This window comes from Miniopterus natalensis, chromosome 6 (assembly GCF_054644295.1).
Source record: "Miniopterus natalensis isolate mMinNat1 chromosome 6, mMinNat1.hap1, whole genome shotgun sequence".
NCBI classification, from domain to species: Eukaryota; Metazoa; Chordata; class Mammalia; order Chiroptera; family Miniopteridae; genus Miniopterus; species Miniopterus natalensis.
In genome coordinates this window covers 74643460-74667191 of record NC_142086.1, presented here as the reverse complement: position 1 = coordinate 74667191, position 23732 = coordinate 74643460, and the positions used below count along the sequence as shown (strand labels likewise).

The 23732-nt window shown below is 36.8% G+C and overlaps 1 protein-coding gene and 1 long non-coding RNA gene across 4 annotated transcripts in view; one reads left to right on the top strand and one right to left on the bottom strand.

Moving 5' to 3' along the window:
* Positions 1-18541, bottom strand: part of GPR149 (G protein-coupled receptor 149) — a 34795-nt gene extending 16254 nt beyond the window's left edge. The window contains exons 1-3 of the mRNA XM_016222608.2: positions 17406-18541; positions 16282-16474; positions 12602-13059 (exon numbers count right to left, since the gene is read on the bottom strand). Of these exons, the coding sequence (XP_016078094.2) occupies positions 12602-13059; positions 16282-16474; positions 17406-18410 (1656 nt within the window). The 5' untranslated portion in view covers positions 18411-18541. The remainder of the gene's footprint in view (positions 1-12601; positions 13060-16281; positions 16475-17405) is intronic.
* The window catches only part of LOC148092950 (uncharacterized), a 213575-nt gene that overhangs the window by 24226 nt on the left and 165617 nt on the right, over positions 1-23732 (top strand). The window lies entirely within an intron of this gene.

Here is a 23732-nt window from a genome sequence, read left to right as displayed (position 1 = left end):
GACAAGACAAACTGAGAAAAATAAGCCTGGGGCATGTTTTTTTTTTGTGGAGGACAACTGATTTTTGTAACTTGCCTTAAGGTGCAGAGATATTTAAAATAAAGAAATAGTAATTTCTTTTTTGCCTACTTTGAGTTGGATGAAGGAAAGCATACTGATGTACAAATCATGAACAGTTTAGAATCTCTTTTTTAAAATGCCACTGGGTTTTTATTTGGGTGGTTCTGGAAAATTATGTTTCGGTTAATAACTCCTTTGGACAATCCCAATGTGTCTATGTTACTTTACATAAAGTACATAAAATACCTTTAGTGTTCCTCATCTATAAAATTAGTTGTGGAAAATTAACTAAGTTTCTGAGTAAATAGCAACATTCCAAAACATATGCTCTCTTATGAACTGTAATTTGTGGGGAAAATATCAATTTGGAATTCAGTTTTCCTTTTGTTTCCCTGAGTGTATCAGGAGAATTTGAAACAACTTCTGTCTTTTTCTCTTTGTCTCTCCCTTTCTCCCCAATTTTCTATTGCACTACAAGCCCTTATTTCTGAATTTTCTGAGTTTCTAAATCCTCAGGCCTCAAAGTATGCTTTTATCTGAGGACTAACTTAAGAACAACTTTCTGATACCTTGGAAGCAATACTCAGAAAATACAACCCTTGTCTCCTACCCAGCAAGACCTGTGGAGCTGATGGACAGGGGCAGGGGCAGGCAGATCATAATCCATTACTTACAATTCCCTAACTCTATTCTATCTGACTCTGTTTCCTTGAACTTGACTCCAGTCCATCTGTGTGGCCTGGAGGTGAACTACACTAGCACACAACTGTATTATTTCATGGCCCAGGTGGAGGAAGAACAGAATCTTTCCTGATGAATTAACCACTATTAAGAAAACTAGGATCACTGTTAAGCTAAACACTTCACAAATGTAAAAGAATCGGTTTGTCCATATGAGGGCACTCCCTAGGGAATGGGAGTTAATGCAGGAGAGGAGGAAGAACAAATGGATTTCCATAGAGCTCCAAGAAAATATAACCACCTGTAGGAAAATCTGAGAGAGAGGTTGATGCCCAGATCATTTATTCATTTATCATTATGGAATGTTAAGCTCACACCAGGCACCACACGAGACTCTGGGAAATATAAAGGTTAAAAAGATTCAATCATAATCTAGTGGAGATGGCAGATATGTAATTACAAAAACTCATGATTGAAGACAGAGTATAGAGAGATGGGCATTTTAAAAGGTATAGAGGAAAGACCAATCACTTATGCTGGGGGTGGAGTGCATTCAAGCTTACCCAAGTCACCTGGGAATTGGGTCCAAATCATCTTTGGAAATGACCTTGCTCCTATTAGTCTTTCTAATCAGAGGTAAGCAAGGGAAACACTAGGCCTGCTGGGATCATATACTTGTATATACATTAATAATGTTCTTTCATTTGTCACTTTTAACTTACTACAATGAGAGGCTTAAAAATGTTTCTGTCTATAAAAAGTTGACTTTACTATTCTTTGCTTCAAAGGCTCCCTAAATCTAAAACTAACTGTAACTCAGTTTGGGCAGTACGCATCTAAATTAAACATTATATAATTTGATAGGGTGTCATATTCAGGTGTTTAAAAATCAAAAGTATATCTGAAGGTAAACGAAATATCATGTTTCTAAAAACAATGTCAAATAATGCTTGATAACAATAAAATAATTTTTAGGAATGTAAATATTAAGATCAGATTTGTATTGTGTTTGTAAGGACTTTGTAGGGTTGAGAGATACTTTTCTCTTTCCTTTGTCTTTGTTAGCCCTTAAGTCTTCAATCATTCCACTGGTCAGGGGCAGAGAGGAAGACAGGTAAAAAAATGAGAATGAGGCGCGGACAGGGGAGGCTCAGTGGTTGAGCATTGACCTAGGACCCAGGAGATCGCGGTTGGATTCCTGATCAGGGCACATGCCTGTGTTGCAGGCTTGATCCCCGGTAGGGGGTGTGCAGGAGGCAGCCAATCAATGACTCTCATCATTGATGTTTGTATCTCTCTCTCTCTACTTTCCTCTCTCTGAAATCAATAAAAATATTTTTTTTTTTTAAAAAAAAGTATATCTTCTGTCAGTTCCTTCTTATTTTAAAGGATATAGTTATTTAAAAGATAACTGAATGTTGAACTAAAAGATGTGGTCTTGAGTTTAAAGCTTGTAATACTAGCCATGTAACTTGGATGTCTGAATTCTTCCTACTGTTCTGTATGTCCATTGGGACTGGTGGGGGAGGATGGGAAGTAAATTTTCATGAATTAGAGATTGCATTTGAAATGCAAGCAAATCCAATCTCTATTATTTTGGAAAAGTTGAGAGTCAGCTCAGAAATGCCTAAACCAATTCTGGGGGATGGTGCCTGGTAAAGGACAGCTCCATGAATGGAAAAATGGAGAAAAATCAGATTCTAACAGTGATGGAGGCAGAAACGCTCATGCCAAGAGAAACAGGCAGGAAGGAGGGACTAAGGCTCATGTGACCAGACACTGGGTGTAATTATGTTGAATCCTCTCAAAGAATAAATGGAGTATGTCAGGGGTGAGCTGGAGCTGACTCGTACTGACTGGTAAAATTTTTATAAATCTTGAGAGCCAGTTGTTAAAAATTAAATTATATAAAGTTACAGTAAACTAAATTGTACTAAATACAAAGAGAGTAAATACTCAAAACTCATCACTTCCTATTTAACTGCATTTGGTTATATATGCTCTTGAGATTATTTACATCTATTATATGTACTTGTTGGAAATACTAAATAATGTGCTACTGCACATCTCTTCCTAGTTCTGCATTCAGTGAGGTTACTTTGGTAGCTTGAAATCAGCCATGGTGGGAGTGTTTATACCATGGAAGTCAGAAAATGCTAGAAATTAGTGCTTGATTTTTTTGTTTTATTAATTGCCTAGATGTAAGAAAATATGAAAAATTAATACATATTAGAATTAGAAGTGTGTCTCTGTGGAAGAGCACAGAAAATTGAAAACTATTATCCAATTCAATAAAAAATATTCCCTTATATCACTGAAAAACAGAAGACAGCATATGTCTTTGTTGTTTCACTTTCATCTTACTCATTAATGTATGAAAACATTAAGCAGCATTCATATCGGAACTATATCTATTTGCCAGTTACAACTGTAGTTTGTCTATAGATTTAAGATTTTGGTAAAAATCAATGAAAGCATTCTGTAATAATCAAGTGGCTCTATGGAATTTACAATAAAAAGTAATGTCTATTTTAATACTATTTTAAATTATGTGCTACATACCCTTTATATCAGTAAAATTTATAATAAATTTATGTAGATATATATACCTAGATAAAATCCTAGGTATTCACACCAGTGGAATATTAATCTCATTTCATTTTACTTATTTTTCAAAGCAAATGAAAATATTTTCCATGACTGTCTAGAGGGAAGATACAATTAAGCAATATATGTGAAAGTTCTTTATACATGGTTTAAGTGCTATACAACTAACAATCATGATAATGATTAAAGCACCCTTTCCCTTCTGACCCAGATGCTTTTAAAGGCTTTAAAAGAAAAGAATCTTTACTCTTTGAAATAAAGACTCACTGGGGAAGAAGGTTGCTTTATGAGGCTAGTAGAGCTGTGTAAATTTCATCAATCTCTGATATTTTTCTTGCTTATTTTTATGGCCTTTTATTTTGAACTAAAAATTAGACCATTTAGAATGGTTATTTCTATTTGTATCTGAATTGAAACCATTATGGTTTCCCAGTATACGCAGAACAGGAAGCTTTGAGTGTAATCAAAGAAAGAAAGAAAGAAAGACAACATTGATACATCACAGGGAAATGAAGTAAGCACACTATAATTACTAAAATTGAAATTTGGCTGAAATGACAAGTTCAAAAGCCCAACTATTTCTGTGTATGATCTTGGATCTTAAACAATTAAAAGTGGCCATTACTCATCTCATTAATGTAGGAATTGACTCAGAGGAAGCAATACCATTTGTTCTGTGATGCTCAAAGTTATTGCCACTTGATTGAGTTGGCAGGCAGAAGAATGGGCCAAGTCACTCCTGCTTAGTTTTCACTATTTGTTCAGATTAACTCCATGATGACAGAATGTCTGTTTTGTTAACTCCTCTATCTACCAACAACACCAAGCATAGTGCCTGGCAGCTAGTATACATTCAAAGAATAGCTGCTGAATGAACCAGTGAATAAATGAATGACATAATAGTCTCAAATGTGGTGTGTTTCTTATACACTGAGGTAAGTATTTGATCTGCATTATCTTATTTAATCTTCACAATATCAGTTTTATTATTTTTCTATATTATCAATTCGGATACAAGGATACAAAAAAGTAAAGGCAAGACTGAACTCCAGCCTGCCTGTTTTCAAATCTCAAACTCCAACCACAACATCCCATAAGAAACTAGAGTGAAAATACATTATAATCTATGGTTAAAGCAAAGAGTTTTAAATATTTTATTTATAGCAATGTTTGCTCCCAAATGAATGGATGTTGGTAAGATACTCACTGGACTTTTAAACTAAAATACTATAGAATTTTTGCTGATTCACAGGATGATAAATGTGTTTGAGTCCTGGTTTTACCACTTACAGCTGTATGATTAATGAGAGGAGGGAGCTAGTTCAAGATCTATTTTCTTCAATGGATGAAATACAAAACACAATGTTATTTTCTAAAATTCTTAAAAGTTTTTTTTTCTCTTTAATTTTGATAAGTGCTTAAAATTGGTGACCTATCATAAATTGGTGACTTCTTAGTAAGTGGTATTAATTTACTGGTTGTTTCTAAACTTTTCTGGTTTTGCAGATAGTGCCAGTGAACTGAATTTAGATTTCTAAATCATGGCTTAAGATATAGGAATACTGGCTCTTGAATAGAGATATAGTCATGAAGGCAGAATCTCTGTTTGTCTAGAGGCAAGGCAGTATTTTCCAGTGACTCTGCTTGAAGGTATATTTAACTCTAAAGTAGATTGTTTAGAGTATTTTTGCCTTGCTTTGCTAACATGTTCACCTCAGAGAGTACAGGAGGCAATAGGAAACAGTTTGTTATAGTCTAATTTTGACCAATATGGGGAAATAATTGGCAAAATAGGAAGAATTGGACACATACAGGGAAAAAAACCTATTTATTCCTAGAATCCATGCTGCCCAGAAGGGAAAACTTGGATAGAGTAAACTGTATACCTTTAAATTTTCAGAAGGCAAATTTGAAAAAAAACAGATATGAGTGTCAAGACTATAATTCTGGCTATGTAATTGTAAGTGATGGAGTTAAGGAAGAAAAAAAATACTGTGTTCTATAATTCAGTATAGGTCAGGTCAGGCTTAAGGGATATCTGTAGAACAAATGACTCATTGCCAAAGATGGAATGATTGGCATTAGGAAGGCTAAATTAAGAAAATGATCTGTGGCTTATGAAAATAGTAAGGGCATCAAAAAGGGCCTTTGGAAATATGTTCATATCAGAAGATCAAAGAAAGGGATAGGCCCACTGCTTGCAGCAAATGCCATTAAGTCAATGGATGATGCAGAAAATCAGATATCCTCAGTCCTAATTTCCTTATCTGTCCTTTGTAATGGAATTTTAGAATGTATAAAGACCTCATATAACTCAACACCAAACAAACAGTCCAATTCAAAAATGGCCATAGAACCTGAATAGATACTTCTCCCAAGAAGACATACAAATGGCCAACAGATATATGAAAAGATTGTTTAACTTTACCAGCTATTAGGGAAATGCAAATCAAATTTTGAACAAAAACTAAAAAAAAACAAACCAGAAAAAACAATAAAAAAATAAACATGCTTTTCTAAAAAACAACAACAACAACAAAAAAGCTACAATGAGATACCCCCTCACACCTGTTAGAATGGCTATTATCAACAAGACAAGTAGTAAAAGTGTTGGAGAGGGTGTGGAGAAAAGGAACCCTCATTCACCAATGATGAGAATGTAAACTGGTACAGCCACTATGGAAAACAGTATGGAGGTTCCTCAAAAAATTAAGAATAGAGTTACGACATGATCCAGCAACTAAAGAGATGAATAACTATTGTAACCAAAACATTAAAGTGTTTTTAAGTAAACCAAAATGAACAAGGGAACTTGTTTCTAGGAGTGTGCAGCAGGCCTCTGTCTTTGGCCCTGTCTTGCTCCACATTTTTAACCAACAGATAAAATTATGAAGGGTGATTTATTAAACCATGGATGATACAAATTTGGAAAGACAGTATACAAGCCAGGCCTTAGAAAGAATCAGCATCCAAAACCATTTTCAGTAGCATTAGAAAAGGCCATTGAAAAGTAATACAAGAGTGGGCTAAATGGAACAAGAGAAATTGAGCAGAGATATACTTGGGTCCAAACAATAGACTACAAATGTACCAAATGGCTAAGCAGCAGCATGAACAAAAGGCTTTAAGGGTGACAGCTAATGTTAAACATACCAGCAGTGTGATATGGCTGCTGAGTAAATGAACATGATCTTAAGGTGCATGAAGAAGAATATAACATAAAGGAGGAAAGACGAGTTGAATATTCTGTGCATGGTATTCTATTATAAAAATGTTCAACAATTTATCTGTCCTAATATTGGACTTTTATTTATCCCTAAATGTTGGGGCTGTTACAAACAGAGCTTCCAGAAACATAAACATGTTCTAGTGTAGTGCTGTCCAATAGAACTGCAGTGCTGGAAATGTTTATATATATGCTGTCCAATACAGTAGCCACTGGCCACATTTGCGTATTGAACACTTGAGTTGTGGGTAATCAACTCTGGAACTGAATTTTAAATTTAAAACAAAATCTTAAGTCAATTTGAATTTAAATAGCTATGTGAGCCCGGCCGGGCGTGGCTCAGCGGTTGAGTGTCAACCTAGGATCCAGGTGATCGGGGTTCGATTCCCAGTCAGGGCACATGCCCCGGTTGCGGGCTTGATCAATGACTCTCTCATCATTGATGTTCCTATCTCTGTTTCTCCTTCTCCTTTCCTCTCTCTGAAATCAATAAAGATATATTTAAAAATAAATAAATAAATAGCTATGTGAATAGTGGCTGCTGTATTGGATAGTGCAATTCTAGGGTGTATACCCAAGGATGGAATTTCTGGGGCATGAGCCATGTATGTATATAACTTTTATAGATACTGCAAAACTGTTTTCCAAAGTGTTTTTTAGAATTTATTCCACCAGCAGTTTATGAGTTCTTATTGTTCCACATTCTCATCAATTCTTGGCTTTCTCAGACTGTTTAATTTTAGCTATTCTTTGGGTGTTTGGTGGTCTCTTATTGCTATTTTAATTGAGATTTCCAGATTGCTAATGATGCGGTGTACCTTTCTGTATCTTTACGGATATTTGGACTTCCTCTTATGTGAAGTACTAGTTTAAATCTTTTGCTTATATACTGTTAGGCTGTCATTTTCTTATTGATTTATTGGTGCTCTTTATAAATTATGTATTCTAAATAGAAGTCCTTTGTTGGTTATATATTTTGCAAATATCCACACACAGGGATTTTAAAAATATATTGATACCCCAATCTTTTGCCAGACCAATTAAATCAGAATTTCTGTGGGTGGGGTTGGGGCATTTTTAATTTTCTCATGTGAGGTGAGTAGATTAGAGTTTAGTGTAGGTAATGATTTGCTAACTCAATGACCAAGTCCAGGGCAATTGGAGTAACAGAATAAATAGTAATAGTATGGCTTATAACCTATAGATTAAAATAAATATGAACCCATACTGATATAAATAAATAAAATCCTAACAGAATTTCAATAATATAGAAGGAATGATAGAAATGGCAAATCACCGTTACATATTTATTATTGCAGTCAAGATTCATCAATTAATGCTAAAATTTGTGGGCAAAAGTATGATATCAAACAATATTTGCATAGTCTCAAAATGTCTCTCCATAAGGGACTTACAAATTACAAAGGGAAAATGGTAAGGTTCCATGGAGAAATTGGCAGACATCACCTATACAGTGACTGAAGTTTACATCACCATTGCAGGACGTATCGACATCATGTAACTCTTGATACGATGTACTGGGAAGGGCAAGCTTCACTTTTGTGGTATTCTTGCCAAAAAATGCATAACTTCAATTGAATCGATAGAAAACATAAGACAATTACAAAACAAAACAAAACAAACTGGCCACAAGTCTTTAAAAGTGTCAAAGTCATGTCCGACAAAGAAAGACTGAGGAACTGCTATAGACTGGAGGAGACCAAGGAGACATGACAGCAAATGCAGTATGGCATCAGGGATTAGAGTCTGGACCAGAAAGAGGATGTCAGCGGGACAACTGGCAAAATTGAAATAAGGTCTATAAATAAGTCATTAGTTTCCTGATAATTACAGTGTTGTCGTGTAACAAGTTAACATTAGTGGGAACTCAATGAAGGCTATAATAGAACTCTCTGTACTCTTTGGCTATAATAGAACTCTGTACTATTTTTAAAACTGTTTGGTAAGTCTAAATTAGTTCACAATAAAGTTTTTAAAATGTAGTGAGTTTCCAGCCACTTGAGGTCAAGTAAGGGATAATCTAACCACTCAATAAGAGGCTGCAGAAGAGATTCAAGCCATACTGGGTGGTTCCAATACATAGCCTTTAAGATTTCTTTAAACCATGAGGTTTGTAAAAAAAAAAAAAAAAAGTTAATAGAATTCTTAACTTAAAAGATGAATTTTAGGATTCCACACAAACTTTGATTCAAGGCTAATCCCCTTGGATTTGTAGAAAGTGAGCAGTTAGCTCAGTTTTACTTCATTTGAGCAAATGATGCATGCAGCGAGGATCACAAAATGTGTTATGAAATATTTGAATTAGTTTACATTTCATTTCCCTTATCTTCAACTTCTAAGACTTTGAATACTTGTGAACAAATTTACATTTGTGTGTGAATTTTCAGCCATATGCCAAGTAGCCATTGTAACCTGTATCATATATTCACTCACAGGGCTTGGGCAATTTAAGTCAGGTGAAAATTATATTCGCAAGTGGAGGAAAACAGATTCCAAAACAAAACATACAAAATGTCCATTTTTGTCAAAATTATAAGAAAGAGCCTAAAGTTTTATTCGATAAAATGTAAGCAGTGGTTAGCTCTGCGTGGTGGGAAGTGGGTGTTTTTTCTTTGCTTATCCGCAATTACCAACTTTTCTACAATAATTATATTACTTTATAATCATAAAACAATGAAGGTGATAAATGATTTTTTTTAAAGCAATGGAACAATTTTTCAGGTCTCCGAACAGTGAGTAACGAACTAACTACTCCAGACAAATGAACATAGCCAGATATAAAACATCTATACTCCTGACAGTCATTTGTGTTAGGATAACTGCCTTGAGGCTGCAGATCTGACAGGGGAATTTTTCTCCTATGGTCACTTCAGTTAAAAATGTCCAAAGTTATTCAGCAAACAAGTGAAACATTTGCAATTATTAAGCTAACAGTGTCACAGAAAACACTTAACGTCTTATGCCCAATTTATTTTTTTTAACAGTTTCTTTTTTAAAATGTAAAAAGAAGAAGCACATTTCTGGGGGGGTAGGAAATTGATATGTATTGGGGTATTTTTTTCTAGTCTTATTTCACTTTATGGGGCATATATTAAAGGATTAAGTTAGCCCTGCTTGTTAAACTAGTATCCATCACCTAGTTTAGACTCTGAAGCAGTACTTCTTAAATGTTAATGAGCATCCAAACCAGCCGGGGGATTCTGATTCTGCAGATCTGGTATGGAACTTGGATTTAGCACTGGAGTCACGTGGGGGATTGTTAGAAGTGCAGAGTCTTGGATCCTACCTCAGATCTATTTAGCCACCATCTACATTTTAACAAGATCCCCACTTGACTTTTTTTGCATGTTGATCTAAAGAACCTAACATAGTCTAGTTCAACTTCTGGTTTCTACAGTTTTCTGTGAAAATTACTTAAATAATAATATTAAAAAGATTATAGAAATCAGCATTAGCAAACAATACAACTGATTTGTAAAACTATTTTTAGATACTTAAAACATTTTCCTTGAAATTTCTCTGATTCTCAGGTGACTTTAAAGTGAGTTCTTCTGGCTTATTCTACCTTATGCTAAGTGGTTTGTGTAGCTAATCAAATGTAAGCCCCACACCCCCTGCCCCACTATATCTCTCGTTTGAGAAGGATTGGTTCAGAGCCTGTTTTTCTATATTCTACTAGCACAGTGGAGAGCCTTTTACCTTTAGATGCTAAAATGAAGGATTATAAATGGGATTAAGTGGCATAGTTACATCGTATCTTTGTTTTTCTAACACTATCTTCTTTACACCTTAACCTTGATCTGACACTCACTCCTACTTGGACTTCCAACAAGATGTACTGAGAATTTGTTTACTAACATGAACTCTAATAAAATAATTAACGTGTATTGTAAAAATAAAGGAAGGGGTACTAAATATATTTTAAATCAAACCTGCTTTTTTTTTTAAAGCCTAAGGAGAAAGAACTCACACTGTTTTATGTAGGTGCCATTAGATATGAGCTGATAACTTGAGCCAACATATTTGAAAGTACAACCACAGAAAATTAAAAGAGATAGTATTTTCAGAGTTACTGCAGCGTCTGCTACAGTTTAATGTGTCATTTTAAGATACGTAAGTTAATGTTGCTTTCAGAGCAATAGCATTATCTATTTTACCACTAAAATTTTTCTCACAACCACCAGTTTAGATCAGTTTCCTAAATTATTTGCTGTTCACAGGTGTTAAAATAGTAATATTTCTTAAGCAAATGTTTTTGTAGTTAAAAGATATCTGGATTGATCAAAGTATTGTGCTTTCCATATAATTTTATTTTTGATTTACAGAGGTTTGTGGGTAAGTTGTGCTTCTTTATTCTCTGAGGACTAAATACTTGTATGTAAACACTGTCTGATCCTTTCACATATTTATTTATAGGTGTAGTTAATTGGTTATACTCTCCAAATTAGAACCAAGACTTTTAAATTGTGACATTTCAGATGATAATTCCTAATGTTTTGACAAAACACCTAAAAAAACAGAGTCCTTTAAAATAATGTTGAGTGGAAGAAAAGCAAGTCCCAGAAGGCGAGGTACAGTATGATACCATCTTTAGAAAGCTCAAAATAAGCAACACTAAACAATATATTGTGCTAGACGTATATTCATTTGTAACAAAAAATTAAAACACAAACAAATGAGGAAGGTTCAAGGTAGCTGTAATCCCTAAAGGGTATGCATGAGGATGGGGTAGGGCAGTGGCTCGCAGGGAGTAGCAAGTTACTGGGATGCGCACGCGCGCACACACACACACACACACACACTTCATCGTTAATATTACTTTTTATGTACGAGAAAGCTAGGAGGTTTAGATGTTTCAGGAACAAATTGATGCTGAAATCATAGGGATTCAGGGTCCCATATTCTTGTAAAAATACTGAGCATTGTGTCCTGTCAATAATATGCTTTTCAATGTATTTTTCAACTTATGGAAAATAGGGAGATACTAAATCACTAAACAGTATGAATAATTATTTTCAATAATATAGTTTGTTTAATTATCCAACTTTTAAAATAGTGATATCAGAGTAAGGCTAGTAGTTTTAACCAATAAGAATAAATCTCAGATTATTCTGCTCATATTCATAGTTGGTGTTATATGGTCATATAATGAATGCATTATTTCTAGCAGATATTTCTAGAATTATGCTTTTGATTCCAGAGACTAGGTGCAAGAGGGCTTCGATTTCTATTAAATCATGTAGAAAAAGGCTTCTCTTCCTAGTAAATCAATAGTGTGGAAAGCAAGAACAAATTTAATTACCAGATATGAGACTTTGGAGGAAAGAACAATCTCATATTACTATCACATTACAATTTCAATAAAATAAGAAGCTTTTCTCATCATTCAAGGCAGGTTGGAATCCAGGAGAGGAGGGGATGAGATTAATGTACAAATTCTTGTACTTTTATAAAACATAAAAGGACGGAACATTCAGCAGGGCTTCAAAGGCTCCCCCTTGGGTGTATTATGGAATTGTTCTTTACTTCATTGCTGAGCACTAGAGGGACTAGTTCTAGCAAGATAACAGGCAAGCTGTGTAGAATAGTTGCAGCAGGACTATCCTTCTCACCAGTAGTTATATGAATATTTCCCTTTACATTAATTCTCTTGGGGACTTGTGGAGTACCATTTGGGTGAAGGAAAAAATAAAACCTACATGTTAACTAGTTTGAAACAAGTTCTTAAGATCTAGTCTGAACTTAAACATGTTGCTTGCCCTACAATTCTCAAAGAACCTATTTAACTCTTCCAGTCCCCATATATATAGATTTTTAATGAAAATGTAGAACTAACGTAAAAATTTAAAGATCCTTCCAAAGACACCTTGAAATAAAGTGGAAATTAATTGAGGCAAGTGTAATTAGCCCTGGACTTGATTGAATGGAATAAGCAACTGAATTATTTTCATGCCAGTTATACTTGGTCTCACTTTAATTTCACAGGAAAAGCAATCTTTACTGTACCTGACGAGGGGTTCTTTCAGATTTACTCCTACACCATTCCCAGTCTGAAAGGTCTGGTTTCTGACTCTCCTCATGAGAAAGTCTTCTTTCTGGCCCTTCCAGAAAGGTGGTTTCTTCATAGTGAGTATCACCTTCTGTTCCTCTAAAGAGCAGTGGATCAGTGCCCTTTTCATTGTGGGAATCCTGTTTAGCCTCTGCAGTATCAGTATTGGTACATTTGTTGACGCCTTTTAGTGTGGAGCTGTCCAGAGCGGGTGTAGTGCTGATTTCCACTTTTATGGCATTGAAGATATTTCGAGGGTCTCTCTGAGAGTTTTTTGGAGTTTTGCACTCATAGTTCATGAGATTGTGGTAGGATGTAGAATTTTCATCACCACCATAGTAATCTTCACCTGCTATTTTATAAATTCCATAACTTTGTTCAAATGATAGATTGAATTCAAAGCAGCTTCTCTTGGCTAAATAAAAACAAACAAAATTCCATGGTTGGGAAAGTAGATATAAACAACAGTTGAATATACATAGTAAATAAAATTAGGAAAGTGCATTCAACCTCATTACTATGAATTTTAAAACTATCTTCATTTACTTCTTGTCAATTATGCAAAGCAAGTATGTCTCACAAATTCAAGTCATTTTTTTACTCTGTGCCTAATTTTTCTCATTTGAACAATGAGAGGGTTGCAATACATATAATTCCAAGAATCCTGTAGTCTCTTTAAAGTAGTTTTATGTATCAAAAATTTAACCATAAATTAGAAAACTCTCATATGATGTCTTAGATGTGCTGTCTTTAAGTTAGAGGCAGTGCATTAATTATGAAGTGTAACCAGTAAAAACACTTCCTTAACATTAAATTAAATTCTGACTGAGTTAACTAATGAAGATAATAGACTATAACAATATAGCAGAGTTAACAGGGCTTAACTAGTAACTAACAAGAAACTTAAAGACTATCAACATATAGTCAGGGTCTTCTGAACTCTATACTGTACTTAAGAAAAAGAGATAGCATGGTGTGTTTGTTATGAAAAGCAAATTTCCAAATAAGGCATGATTAGCTGTAGTCTTGCTTTAATCATATGTTGCTAATTACCATTTATACATATGTAATTATATCAGCTTATAAAAATAATTATTCAGAGAAATAATGTCACCAGATACTGTGATGTTGTCAAAAATTAAAGCTAAAAATCTGTTTTTTATATAAAATATTTTACTTTAACAACTTAATTAATAAAGAAAACATCATGTCATGCAAACAAAATGAGCCTGAAAGCCATCTCCAATGCATATGCCTGCCACCTGAGACCTCTGTTAAAACCTTTTTTAACACTTTTGTTTTGAGACATAAGTAATACAGATTGCTGCTGGAAACAGGCGAGAATAATTGTTTCTGCAAAATATTTTCCATTACTGACATTCATTATCAAGTTTCATGTCTCAGTTTCCATTCCAGTGAAGCTGTGATGTGGAATTATATTTATATCTGCACAGTGAACCTCTGGTAAATATAAGTTAGGAAAAAATTCATTTCTCACTTCTAGAGTTCACTGATAAAGATTTAAAGTGGGAGGATTTTAGTTTGTTGGGGAGAAAAAGCTTAAATGTGAAATTAGAGCTGCACTCCCAAAGAATCAAAGTACTACAATTGATGGAGCACCTGCCTACTTGAGGATGAGCCATCCATCTTTGGGGTTTCAAATGAATGTAGTGTCTTCCTAGCAATAGGAAGATTTATGGGGGATCCTCAGACAGTGAAAGTATATCATTCGTATTCAAAGAATGTCCCTATCGCAGAACCTGGGATCATGAAAATGAATGGACTCATTTGAACTATATGTATGTTAGACTAATAATTCTCACATTTTATTTTAGAATCCTCTTTCTATATGCCTACATATTTCAGCGCCTTCCCTGAGTTTTAAAATAAATACAAATAAGAGCAATGGTAATTTTAGAGAAAAAATATTCTTTTGATCTTGAAAGGCATGGTTTTGATTGCAAACATGAGATATTAATGTTATTGTTGATTCTGCTAGCCTGCCTTAGGCTCTTCTACTGTGGCTGTACAAGATAGAATACGTCCTAGACCATTTGCAGTGATGGGTCTGTTGCACTGCTTTCTTTTTCAGTTCTGATATGGGTGCTTTACTTCTTAAAATGACTGTCCTAAACCACTTCACTAAGACTTTTCAGTTTTGCTGGCACTAAACTCTTTTTGTCTCTTTCACAATCTTAAATACTCTAAGAGGGCTAGTTCACTATTTTAGGGGCACAAGGTTAACATTCGATAGACTGTTAGAATTTACAGACTTGTTAATGATTTTTATGTGCTATATGTTCTTCTATGTGACTCAAAAAAGATTTATTATTAATGTTCTCTGTTGCTGTTACTCTGGATATTAATCTCCATAAGCACATAATTATTTCAACTTCTGCAGTTATTTTATTTAAGACATAGATAAATTTGGCATTTATTAACAATAAAACTTATGACATTCTTAACACTAAAAAAATCTTCTGGTCATTTGAAAAAAATTTAGGTATACTAAATTTTAAATGTTAATAACTCATGGAAAATGACCAGGTCCTGTTTGTTAATGGTTATAAAATGTTCATAAAATAACTCTGCTGCAGAATTGATTACAGAATATACTTTAATGTTCTCCAGTTTTTACACTCTTAAAATGGTCTGACATGAATTGTTTTTATTTACCCTCTTCTTTGTTAAAAAATCATGTACTTGCTTACTCTGAGCACAGGACAATGAATGGAACAGGTACTGAGCATACACTGACTCATTCTTACGTTTATGAAATGGTAGGACACCCTATCTGTATCTGTAGTGACAAGATAATTTCCTTTTCCTTCCCAGCAACCAAAATATACAGGCCATTCCTCAGCTTTCCCTGTGTCAGTATGGAAACAGTTACACTCTAGTGAGTTTTATAATTTACTTACTCCCGCTGTAGGTTTACTCTTTAAAATATAGTTTGTTTTTTAAGAAAAATAGCTTGGCTAGATTCATGTGTAACATACATTAACAAACTCTGCCACCTTTTCCCTTTTTTAAACTCAGGTGTTTGGTGGGGTTTGGTTTTGTGTGTTTTCTGAAAGCAGAGACATACACTTATATTTTGTGTTGGAACTGTTTTCAGGCATTTATTGTTATTCTGAAAACTCTCCAAAACCCTGGAAATATAAGCAGCAAAATAATGAAAATGTTTTTCTTTACTGATCCATTAAATAATAATGGGCTAGAATATAATGAGTTTTTAACTCTTTAGAGAGTTTGTCTCTTTTCAGATGCAGGGTTCTTAATGTAGACTTGGAAGATGGATTTAGTTCCTACTCTGGGCTAAGAGCTATGATGGATGTAACGCTTCAGAGCCTTTATTGACTTCATGCTGTTTTGAATAAATTCTTTCTCTTACTTTCTTACCTGATATCAGTATTCAATGTGTAAGCATTTCACAGAGTTGTTTTAAATCTGCGTCATTTAAAACTTCCAACACTGTGACAAGAATTGTTTCACATAATTTCTTCCCTCTATTTACCATTTACATTTATCCTGGAATCCTCATTCCCTACTTGGGCAGGCAACTTTCCCCATAGACCACTGTTCTGTGTTTGACTGTGTGCATATTGCTCCCAACGCCGCACTGTTGAGGACTTACTTTTTTCCCCATCAGATGCCACAGCACATGCATCCTGCTTGCAGTTGATGATGCAGCCACAGGGCAAGTGGGTCCAGTGTTTGGACAAAACAAACACCGGGGTTACAGTGGTGGCCAGCAGGGTTAGTAGAAAGCTGAGTGACTCGAAGGGAAGGCTCTGAAAACCCACCATGTGCTGGACCACCATGTGGATCTGCAAAGGCAGAGAGCTTCAGACACATCCATCCCAGCATCGCATTACTTCCCCCGGCCTTTTCCCAAGCATACTGCCCCAGACCCCTTCTCTTAACCTCTTCACTGCATGAAAGCCAGAAGTTCTGCTTCTGGGCTGGCACCCTGGCTTGAGTGGTGGACCACTGGAATCTCAGATGCTCCAGATAATAGGAGTCTGGGGTTTATACTCCTGAGTGCCTGGTCTGTGCCTGCTGCCAGCCCAGGTCTCCACCAGGGAAACACAGTCCACAATGTGGGACCTTACTGGGAAAGCAGACAGGTGGCTGTGAAACCTCAACCTTGTCCTCCAGGTGGCCCTTTGTCATATCCTGGACCTTCACCTCCATCTGGGCCTGCTTATCATAGCCACCTCTCAACTGGGATCCCACCTGGAGGCTTGAACAAAAGCCTGTTTTGTCTCCTCTCCTCTCTCTCTACTTCTGATTGAGCCTCTCCTCTCTTCCTGCTGGGGATGGGCGTTTCCTCCTCACCAGGCAGGAATGGAGTGGAGGGAAGGGAATAACAGCACAAGGTTGGGGAAACAACAACAAGGACACCCCCACCCCCACCCCTTTTTATAGCTACCTCCTTTTCTGAATACTGCCAGATATTGCTATGAGAGAAGAGAACACACTTGGCCATGACAGAGCTAGGAAAACTAAGTATCGTACCAAAGCTCTCCCCGCCTCCACCCCAATTTTAATTTTGAAAGAAGCATTTGGTATCAAAGGCTGCTCTGCGGATTAGCGCTACCCTTCACCTGCCTTCCTCTAAGTGCGTCTCTAAAAACCTTGCGAGATACATTTGGAAGCAGACTCTCGGTGACTCCCCAAACCAGGGACGCTGATCCCAACACACACTCACACCGTCCGGCACACACACCCGCGCACTGTGAGCAACTGCACTTTTACCATCATGGGAAGCCAAAGGATGACTTTTGTCAGCGCTAGGATCAAAGAGAAGCGCTTCTGCGCTATGCTCACGGTGAAGCTCCTGGTGCCATAGAGAGTCCCCGAGTTCTCACGCCTGCAGGCTCCAGCCCCAGCGGCCGCACTGCGCCCCTGCCGGCGCCCGGGCTCGGCCCTCGCTGGGGGACCAGTGTCTGAGCTCGGGGAGCATCCCGCAAAGCGATGCAGGGCAGGGCCCAGAGCATCATCTGGGGACAGGGGAAGCACTCTCTCCCCGGTTGGAGGGGTCCCGGGAGTGGAAGTTCCGCGGGAAATTTCCTGGTAGTTGGCATAGAGTCTCAGCGGCTCCTCTGAGCACAGCAGCTGGTGAACGAGCGGGACCGAGAGGCCGGCGAGCAGTCCGAAGGCTGAAGTGTACACGGCGAAGAGGAGCAGCACGTAGGAGCTGGAGCAGTCCGCCAGGCAGCCCCACGGCGTGCGCACGAAGGCGCCCCAGCCGCACAGCGGGAGCGCCGAGAGCAGCAGGCTGGCTGCCCACACGGCCAGCGCCACGCACAGCACCTGCCCGGATCCTCTGGACGCTGCCTGGCTCCCTACAGCCCTGTGCATCGTGTAAAAGTTGTATGAGACTAGGAGAGTCGCCTTCAAGTTGCTTGAGAGGCCCTGGCATATGTAGAGTAAGGCAGAGGTGGTGCATAGAGACTGGAAGTAGTCAAAGACCTCGTTGGGCCACTGCAAAAACATGAAGATGGTCACCGACAGGACGCTCATGAAGTCATCCCCAGACCAGGAAGCCACAAGCATGGACACGACAGTTCTGTTCTGCATTTTCAGCAGGGAAACTAGTGAGTAGATGCTGCCTGCCAGGGCTGCCAGAGTCAGTAAGCATGTCAGGCAAAAAAGATAGATATTCAGAGTTCCTGGTGGATTTGAAAGGTCTGTCGAATTATGATTTTCTTTCCATAGGCTAGAGTCATTTCTTGATAAGTTACTGAGAAATACAGACATCGTCCTTTGTCAATATTTAAGTTCCCTTTTGGTGAGCCTGTAAATATTCTTGGAATAAAGCATGGCTGTTGGTTGCAAGTCAGATCTCATTTTTTTACCAAGTTTCCCTCTAGATGTTCCCCCGTCAGTCGAACAGAAAATGGTCAGGCATTTTTCCTTTAGGTCTGACTCAACCCATATTTAAAATTGGATTCCATTTAAAGCATCAGTAAGAAACTTTTCAACATTCCAATTAAAAACAAGCAAACCAAAACCTCCTTCCTGAGACCATCAGGTTTCAAGCATGAAAGCAAAAGCTCCTCAGGCAGATTAGAAAAAAAAGAAAAATGCTGTCTGGATCCTCTTATGGAGCAAAGCAGTTTGTAGCTGGAGAGAAACTCTATTCACTTTTTAAGAGCAGTAAAATGATGCATTTGTTTCCAGAGCTGGATTCAAAGGCAGAGAGGTTATCAGGTAGGTTTCTGCTTTGCGGGTTCAGAGAGAGAGGGAGAGGGAAGAGGAGAGAAAGGGACAGTGAGAGAGAGAATGAGAGACACAGCACAGCTCCCCTTCTGAAGCGCTGTGTTCTTCACCAGCCTGTGATCCTGGAGCTGCAGGAAGGAGGGAGGAGTCAGCTCCAGGCAGGGGAGTAGCAGGAACAAAAGGGAGGGGGGCTCAGGCTGGGAGCGGAAGGATACCCATCTCCTCAGCTGCCTCATTCCAAATGCACCGCGCCCCTGCCAAGCCCTCCCCTTTGGTTTTAACATATGAGCCTGCCCAAATACTTGCTTCGGCTTCATGTGAATGACAATTACCATCTTTGAGAAGTCTGAGCCGTGGCTAGAAGGGGCTACTTTTATTCTTATCTTGATCTCTCTGATTCATAATCCACTGGAGGAAGAATATTATCAATGCCACTTTTGAAAGCATAGGATGCACCAGCTTTGTTTTTCAAAAAAAAAAATACAGGGTGGGGCAAAAGTAGGTCCACGCTTCTGAGTACACAAAACAGTTTATTTTTGTATTATTATTTATTATTGTATTATTTTCCACACAAAAAACTGTAAAGCTACTTTTGCCACACCCTGTATATGTTGTACTTAATAAAAGTGTCATTATGGTCCTCATTACACTCAACAAGATTTTGCAAAACCTTTGGATAGAGACATAGGAGCTTTAGGCATGTAACTGTTTTCTGTCAATGTCATCCAGTTAAGCAAGCTGCCATGTGAATAAATATTATTTCTAGTTGTTAAAGTCAGATGATATATAGGGCCTAAAAGGGAGGTTACCACACAAAAACACGTTTAGCCAGAGTGTTGCCAGGACTGTTGAGTAGAATAATTGCATCTCTGAACTCATTTAAAAAATTGTCAGCGTTGCAAGACGAGTGGCTTGGCAAAGAAGTAACTGACAGCAGCAGTTCTGGTCAGCCATTTCCCAGGATGCGCCGGGGCAGCTACCCTAAAGCCTTCCTCCTGGGTCAGCCCCCTGGCCTGAGAGCTCCCTGCCCCCACACAGGGCTGGGCCGGCATGGAAGCAAGGGAAGCGAAAAGAGAAAGTTGATAGGATTACCATCTAAATGAATGGAAGTGTATGCGATAGAGCTCTGAGCATGTCGTTCATTTTAGAGATAACTGAAGCTACATTTTGAACCTGAATCTGTTCAGGTGGAAAGTGATTGTATTAGTCATTGCCAGCCATACCCTTCAATAAATGCAGTAGGCGTTTTGCTATTCTTGACATGTTTTATTTCCCCTTCACTCAGCAAATGGAAACACAACCACCTGTGACAGCTACATCAGCACTCTAGCTCCCCCTACTGATAGCAATAGACCTTGCAGTGTGGTGTGAGGCAAAGTCTGGGGGAAGTTCATCTTCAAATAATGTTGCTTCAGAAAGCACAAAAAGAGAAACATACCTTATTTTTTACCATATTCAGAGTTCTGCGGCATGCTGTTCTGCCTCTCCTCTCAGATCTTGTTCTTTCCTGCCATAAGCAAAAATATTATTTAATATGGTCTTTAATTCTGGATTTTCATTTGGGTAGGACAGTAAGTATCACATTCCTAAAAATGAATAGAAAATAATAGCTGTTACAATATCATTTGAGGAAGAGGGACATTCTCTCTATCATTACCATCATTTCTGGGTTTTCTATTAAATATAAACTTGGAGAAGAGATACATTACCACCATGTCACCCTCGTCTCTAAGCTGTACCAAAAGAGGCAAGAATGTTAGCACATATGCAAAGGTTTGTGGTAGAATTCCAGCCAGTGGGGAGCTAGGAGAAATATCTGAACTTGACTCCAGACTCTACAATTGTTGGCTGTGTAACCTTGGGCAAAGGTTCTTATACTTTCTCTGAGTGTCTGCTTTCACATCTGTAAAATAAGGGGGCTTGAATGTGTTCTTTTAGGCCCTTTCAAGTTCTGAAATTGGATGATAAAATATTTAAGTAATTCAGGTAAACTTTATCTTAATCTCCTTTTCTGCCTACTTTACAATAACCAATATTGTCATCAAATAAAAGGTGGAAGCCTATAAGAGCTGATTCTAGGACTCTGCATGCTTCCTCTCTCCCTATATGGCATGGATGCCCTTATCAATATGAAGATGGCATAAGATTCAAGCAGCCTGAAATGTTGGGCCAACTGAAGGATCATGGTTGCCCTAGAGATCTGGGTAAACCTATAGTAGCTTTGCATGAGTGAGAAGTAAAAGTTGTGGAAGTCACTGAGATTGGGTGTTGCTTGTTACTGGGTGGTAACCTAGCTCATCCTCTTATAGTTAGGTACACTGTTGTCCCCACACAGGTCAGAAGTGGTGGAGCCAGATTTTAAAATCATAGTCTGGTTCTGCATTCTTAATCAAAACACACACATTTTCTAATTGGCCCTTCTTAGCACCTCATGCTTGGGAACATTTCCTGTGGATGTTAATAATCATAAAGTTTTTTGGTTTTGCTTTCCTTTCTCAAAAAGCATGTTTGAAATATCTCATTTTTCAAAATTTTAATTTGTAAATAACTGTTTACCAATCTTGTGTTTTATAATACATCTATATTATATACATATACATTTCTTGAAAATTGTAAGCTCTTCCCTTAGTCATAATCTCACTTTCTTTACAATATCCTCCTGAGCTAATAAGAATAATAAAAGAATCGCTCTAAATGTCTTTCATGTAACTTTTAGAAAACTAAAAGGAAAGGTTTCTAAGAAACACTTTTGTGCCTTAAAATTTTTTATTGAGTTGTTGTGAGACTCATTCCTCTGTCTCACAATAAAGCTTCAATTATTAAAAAATTTTTCCCTCAAATTCCTTAATAATATGAATTAATATCTATTTAAATAGAAATTCAGATTATTCCAGAACAGCTTAGGTGAAGACTTATTTTTTGTTGTCTCATTGCCGCTTTGGTTATCTTAAAACATATACAAAATGTAGTATTGCAGACTATAAGATAATCCATGGAGAATTACATGGCAGTGATTTCATTAAACTTTCAGTTTGTGAAGTCGTTGATGCAATTATACCTTTGCAAAGCACTGCAGGCTATTCATTTTTCTAAAAGTCTACATTATACCTGAACATCCTCAGAGTAGGAAATGGCATAAAAAAATTCTAGTTGAATATGGCAAAATAACATCCATACTAATGTGGGGCTTTGGCAATAATATAGTAAACACAGGACCAAATGGAAACATTTAATCTTATTTTTTGAAAATAAAAAAGGCATCATAGGTAAAGTTAATCATGAAGATATAATTCAATATTTCTCTGTTTCTAGAAATATAGTGTTATGCAACCAAAATATTTTAGAGGACCAGGCCCATTTAAGACTCTTACTCAATCGCCAAAGCTGAAGTGAAAGATCTTATAAATTATCCAATCCATATACACATATATTTATAACACGGAAATAAAATCTAGACTTTATAAACATGTATAATAAATATATGAATTTATAACATATATGATTGCATGTATATTTAGATCATATAAAATACATGCATACTCTGCTTTAGCTGATGGTTTTCCAAAAAAGTGACTATCAACTTAGCATCAGAGGACAATCCAAATGCTATAATTTATTTTCTTCTTTTTCATTGTCTCATCAGAAACCTACAATATTTAATACTGTCTGATTACTATGAGTAAAGACACAATTTAACTTGGTTCCAAGTCAAAGATATTAACTTCATGAATCTAATGTTGAAACCTGCTAAATATATTGTTAACCCAAAGTTAACACAAAGTTCTCTCAAATGGGAAATTCTATGATTTTTTTTAACCTGTTCCCTGGATGAGACAAAAAATTGGAGGTATTTATGTATGTATATCTATATATACCTTTGCATGTTCATATGTTAATGCAGACAGCTATAGAGAGAAATAATGTTTGTTATTAATGTTCACTGTGTATTCAGTTTTACTCATTCTGGGTAAAGGCCTTAACTGTGGTAATTATTAAGGTCCATCTAGCCATTAATAAAGATAATATCTGGAGGAGAGTTCTTATAGAGAGCCCTGAAGTTGTTGAATAAATTAAGAATGACTGAACCCATCCTATAGAATAAAAATATCAACAATGTATAGCTATTTTAAACATTATTATATGCTATGAACTTTCAGTCATTCATTCAACATCTATTTGAGTACCTGAAAGTCAGACAGTGTGCATTAGTGGCAAAGAACATGATAGTTTCTGTCCTTGTGAAGCTATGGCCTAGTCATTTTGCATACTATCTTCTTCCTTAAATTCCTCTCTGAAAATAACCTTTCATCCCAAGGAATTCAATACAGTAAATATCTAATGCTTAGGATGAAAATATCTTGATGCACAACAAATTGACCAAGCCTTAAATTAGTAATGGGTAGTGCAAGGGAACCCTCTTGTACCTTATTTTCACAGGGTTCATTTGAGCTACAAGATTTCAAAGAAATTATTTCACCATCTCAGTTATCTCAAAGGTAGAATAATATCTTTAGCCAAGTACTATCACTATAAGTGATATACAAGGAGTTCTGATATTAATTTTTAATTTCTTTTCACTAGGGAGCTGGTGAAAACTTTTCAGTAGCTATGAGAAGACTTCTTGGTTCTGGGCTGGTCCAGGTTTCTTTTCATCTGGTCCATGTTATGTTGACCCTTAATCACAGTGTGCCCCCCTATCATTCCTGTCCCATGCCAGTGTGTGCTGGGATATTGCTTCCTTTTAAGTAAAGCCTTTCTTAATATTTTCAGAAACTTCTCAGTCTCTACATCTATAAATAGTTAACATTCACTTTAGGTACCAAAACTTCATCCCCCATGTTCTCAAAGATGGTTGTTCTT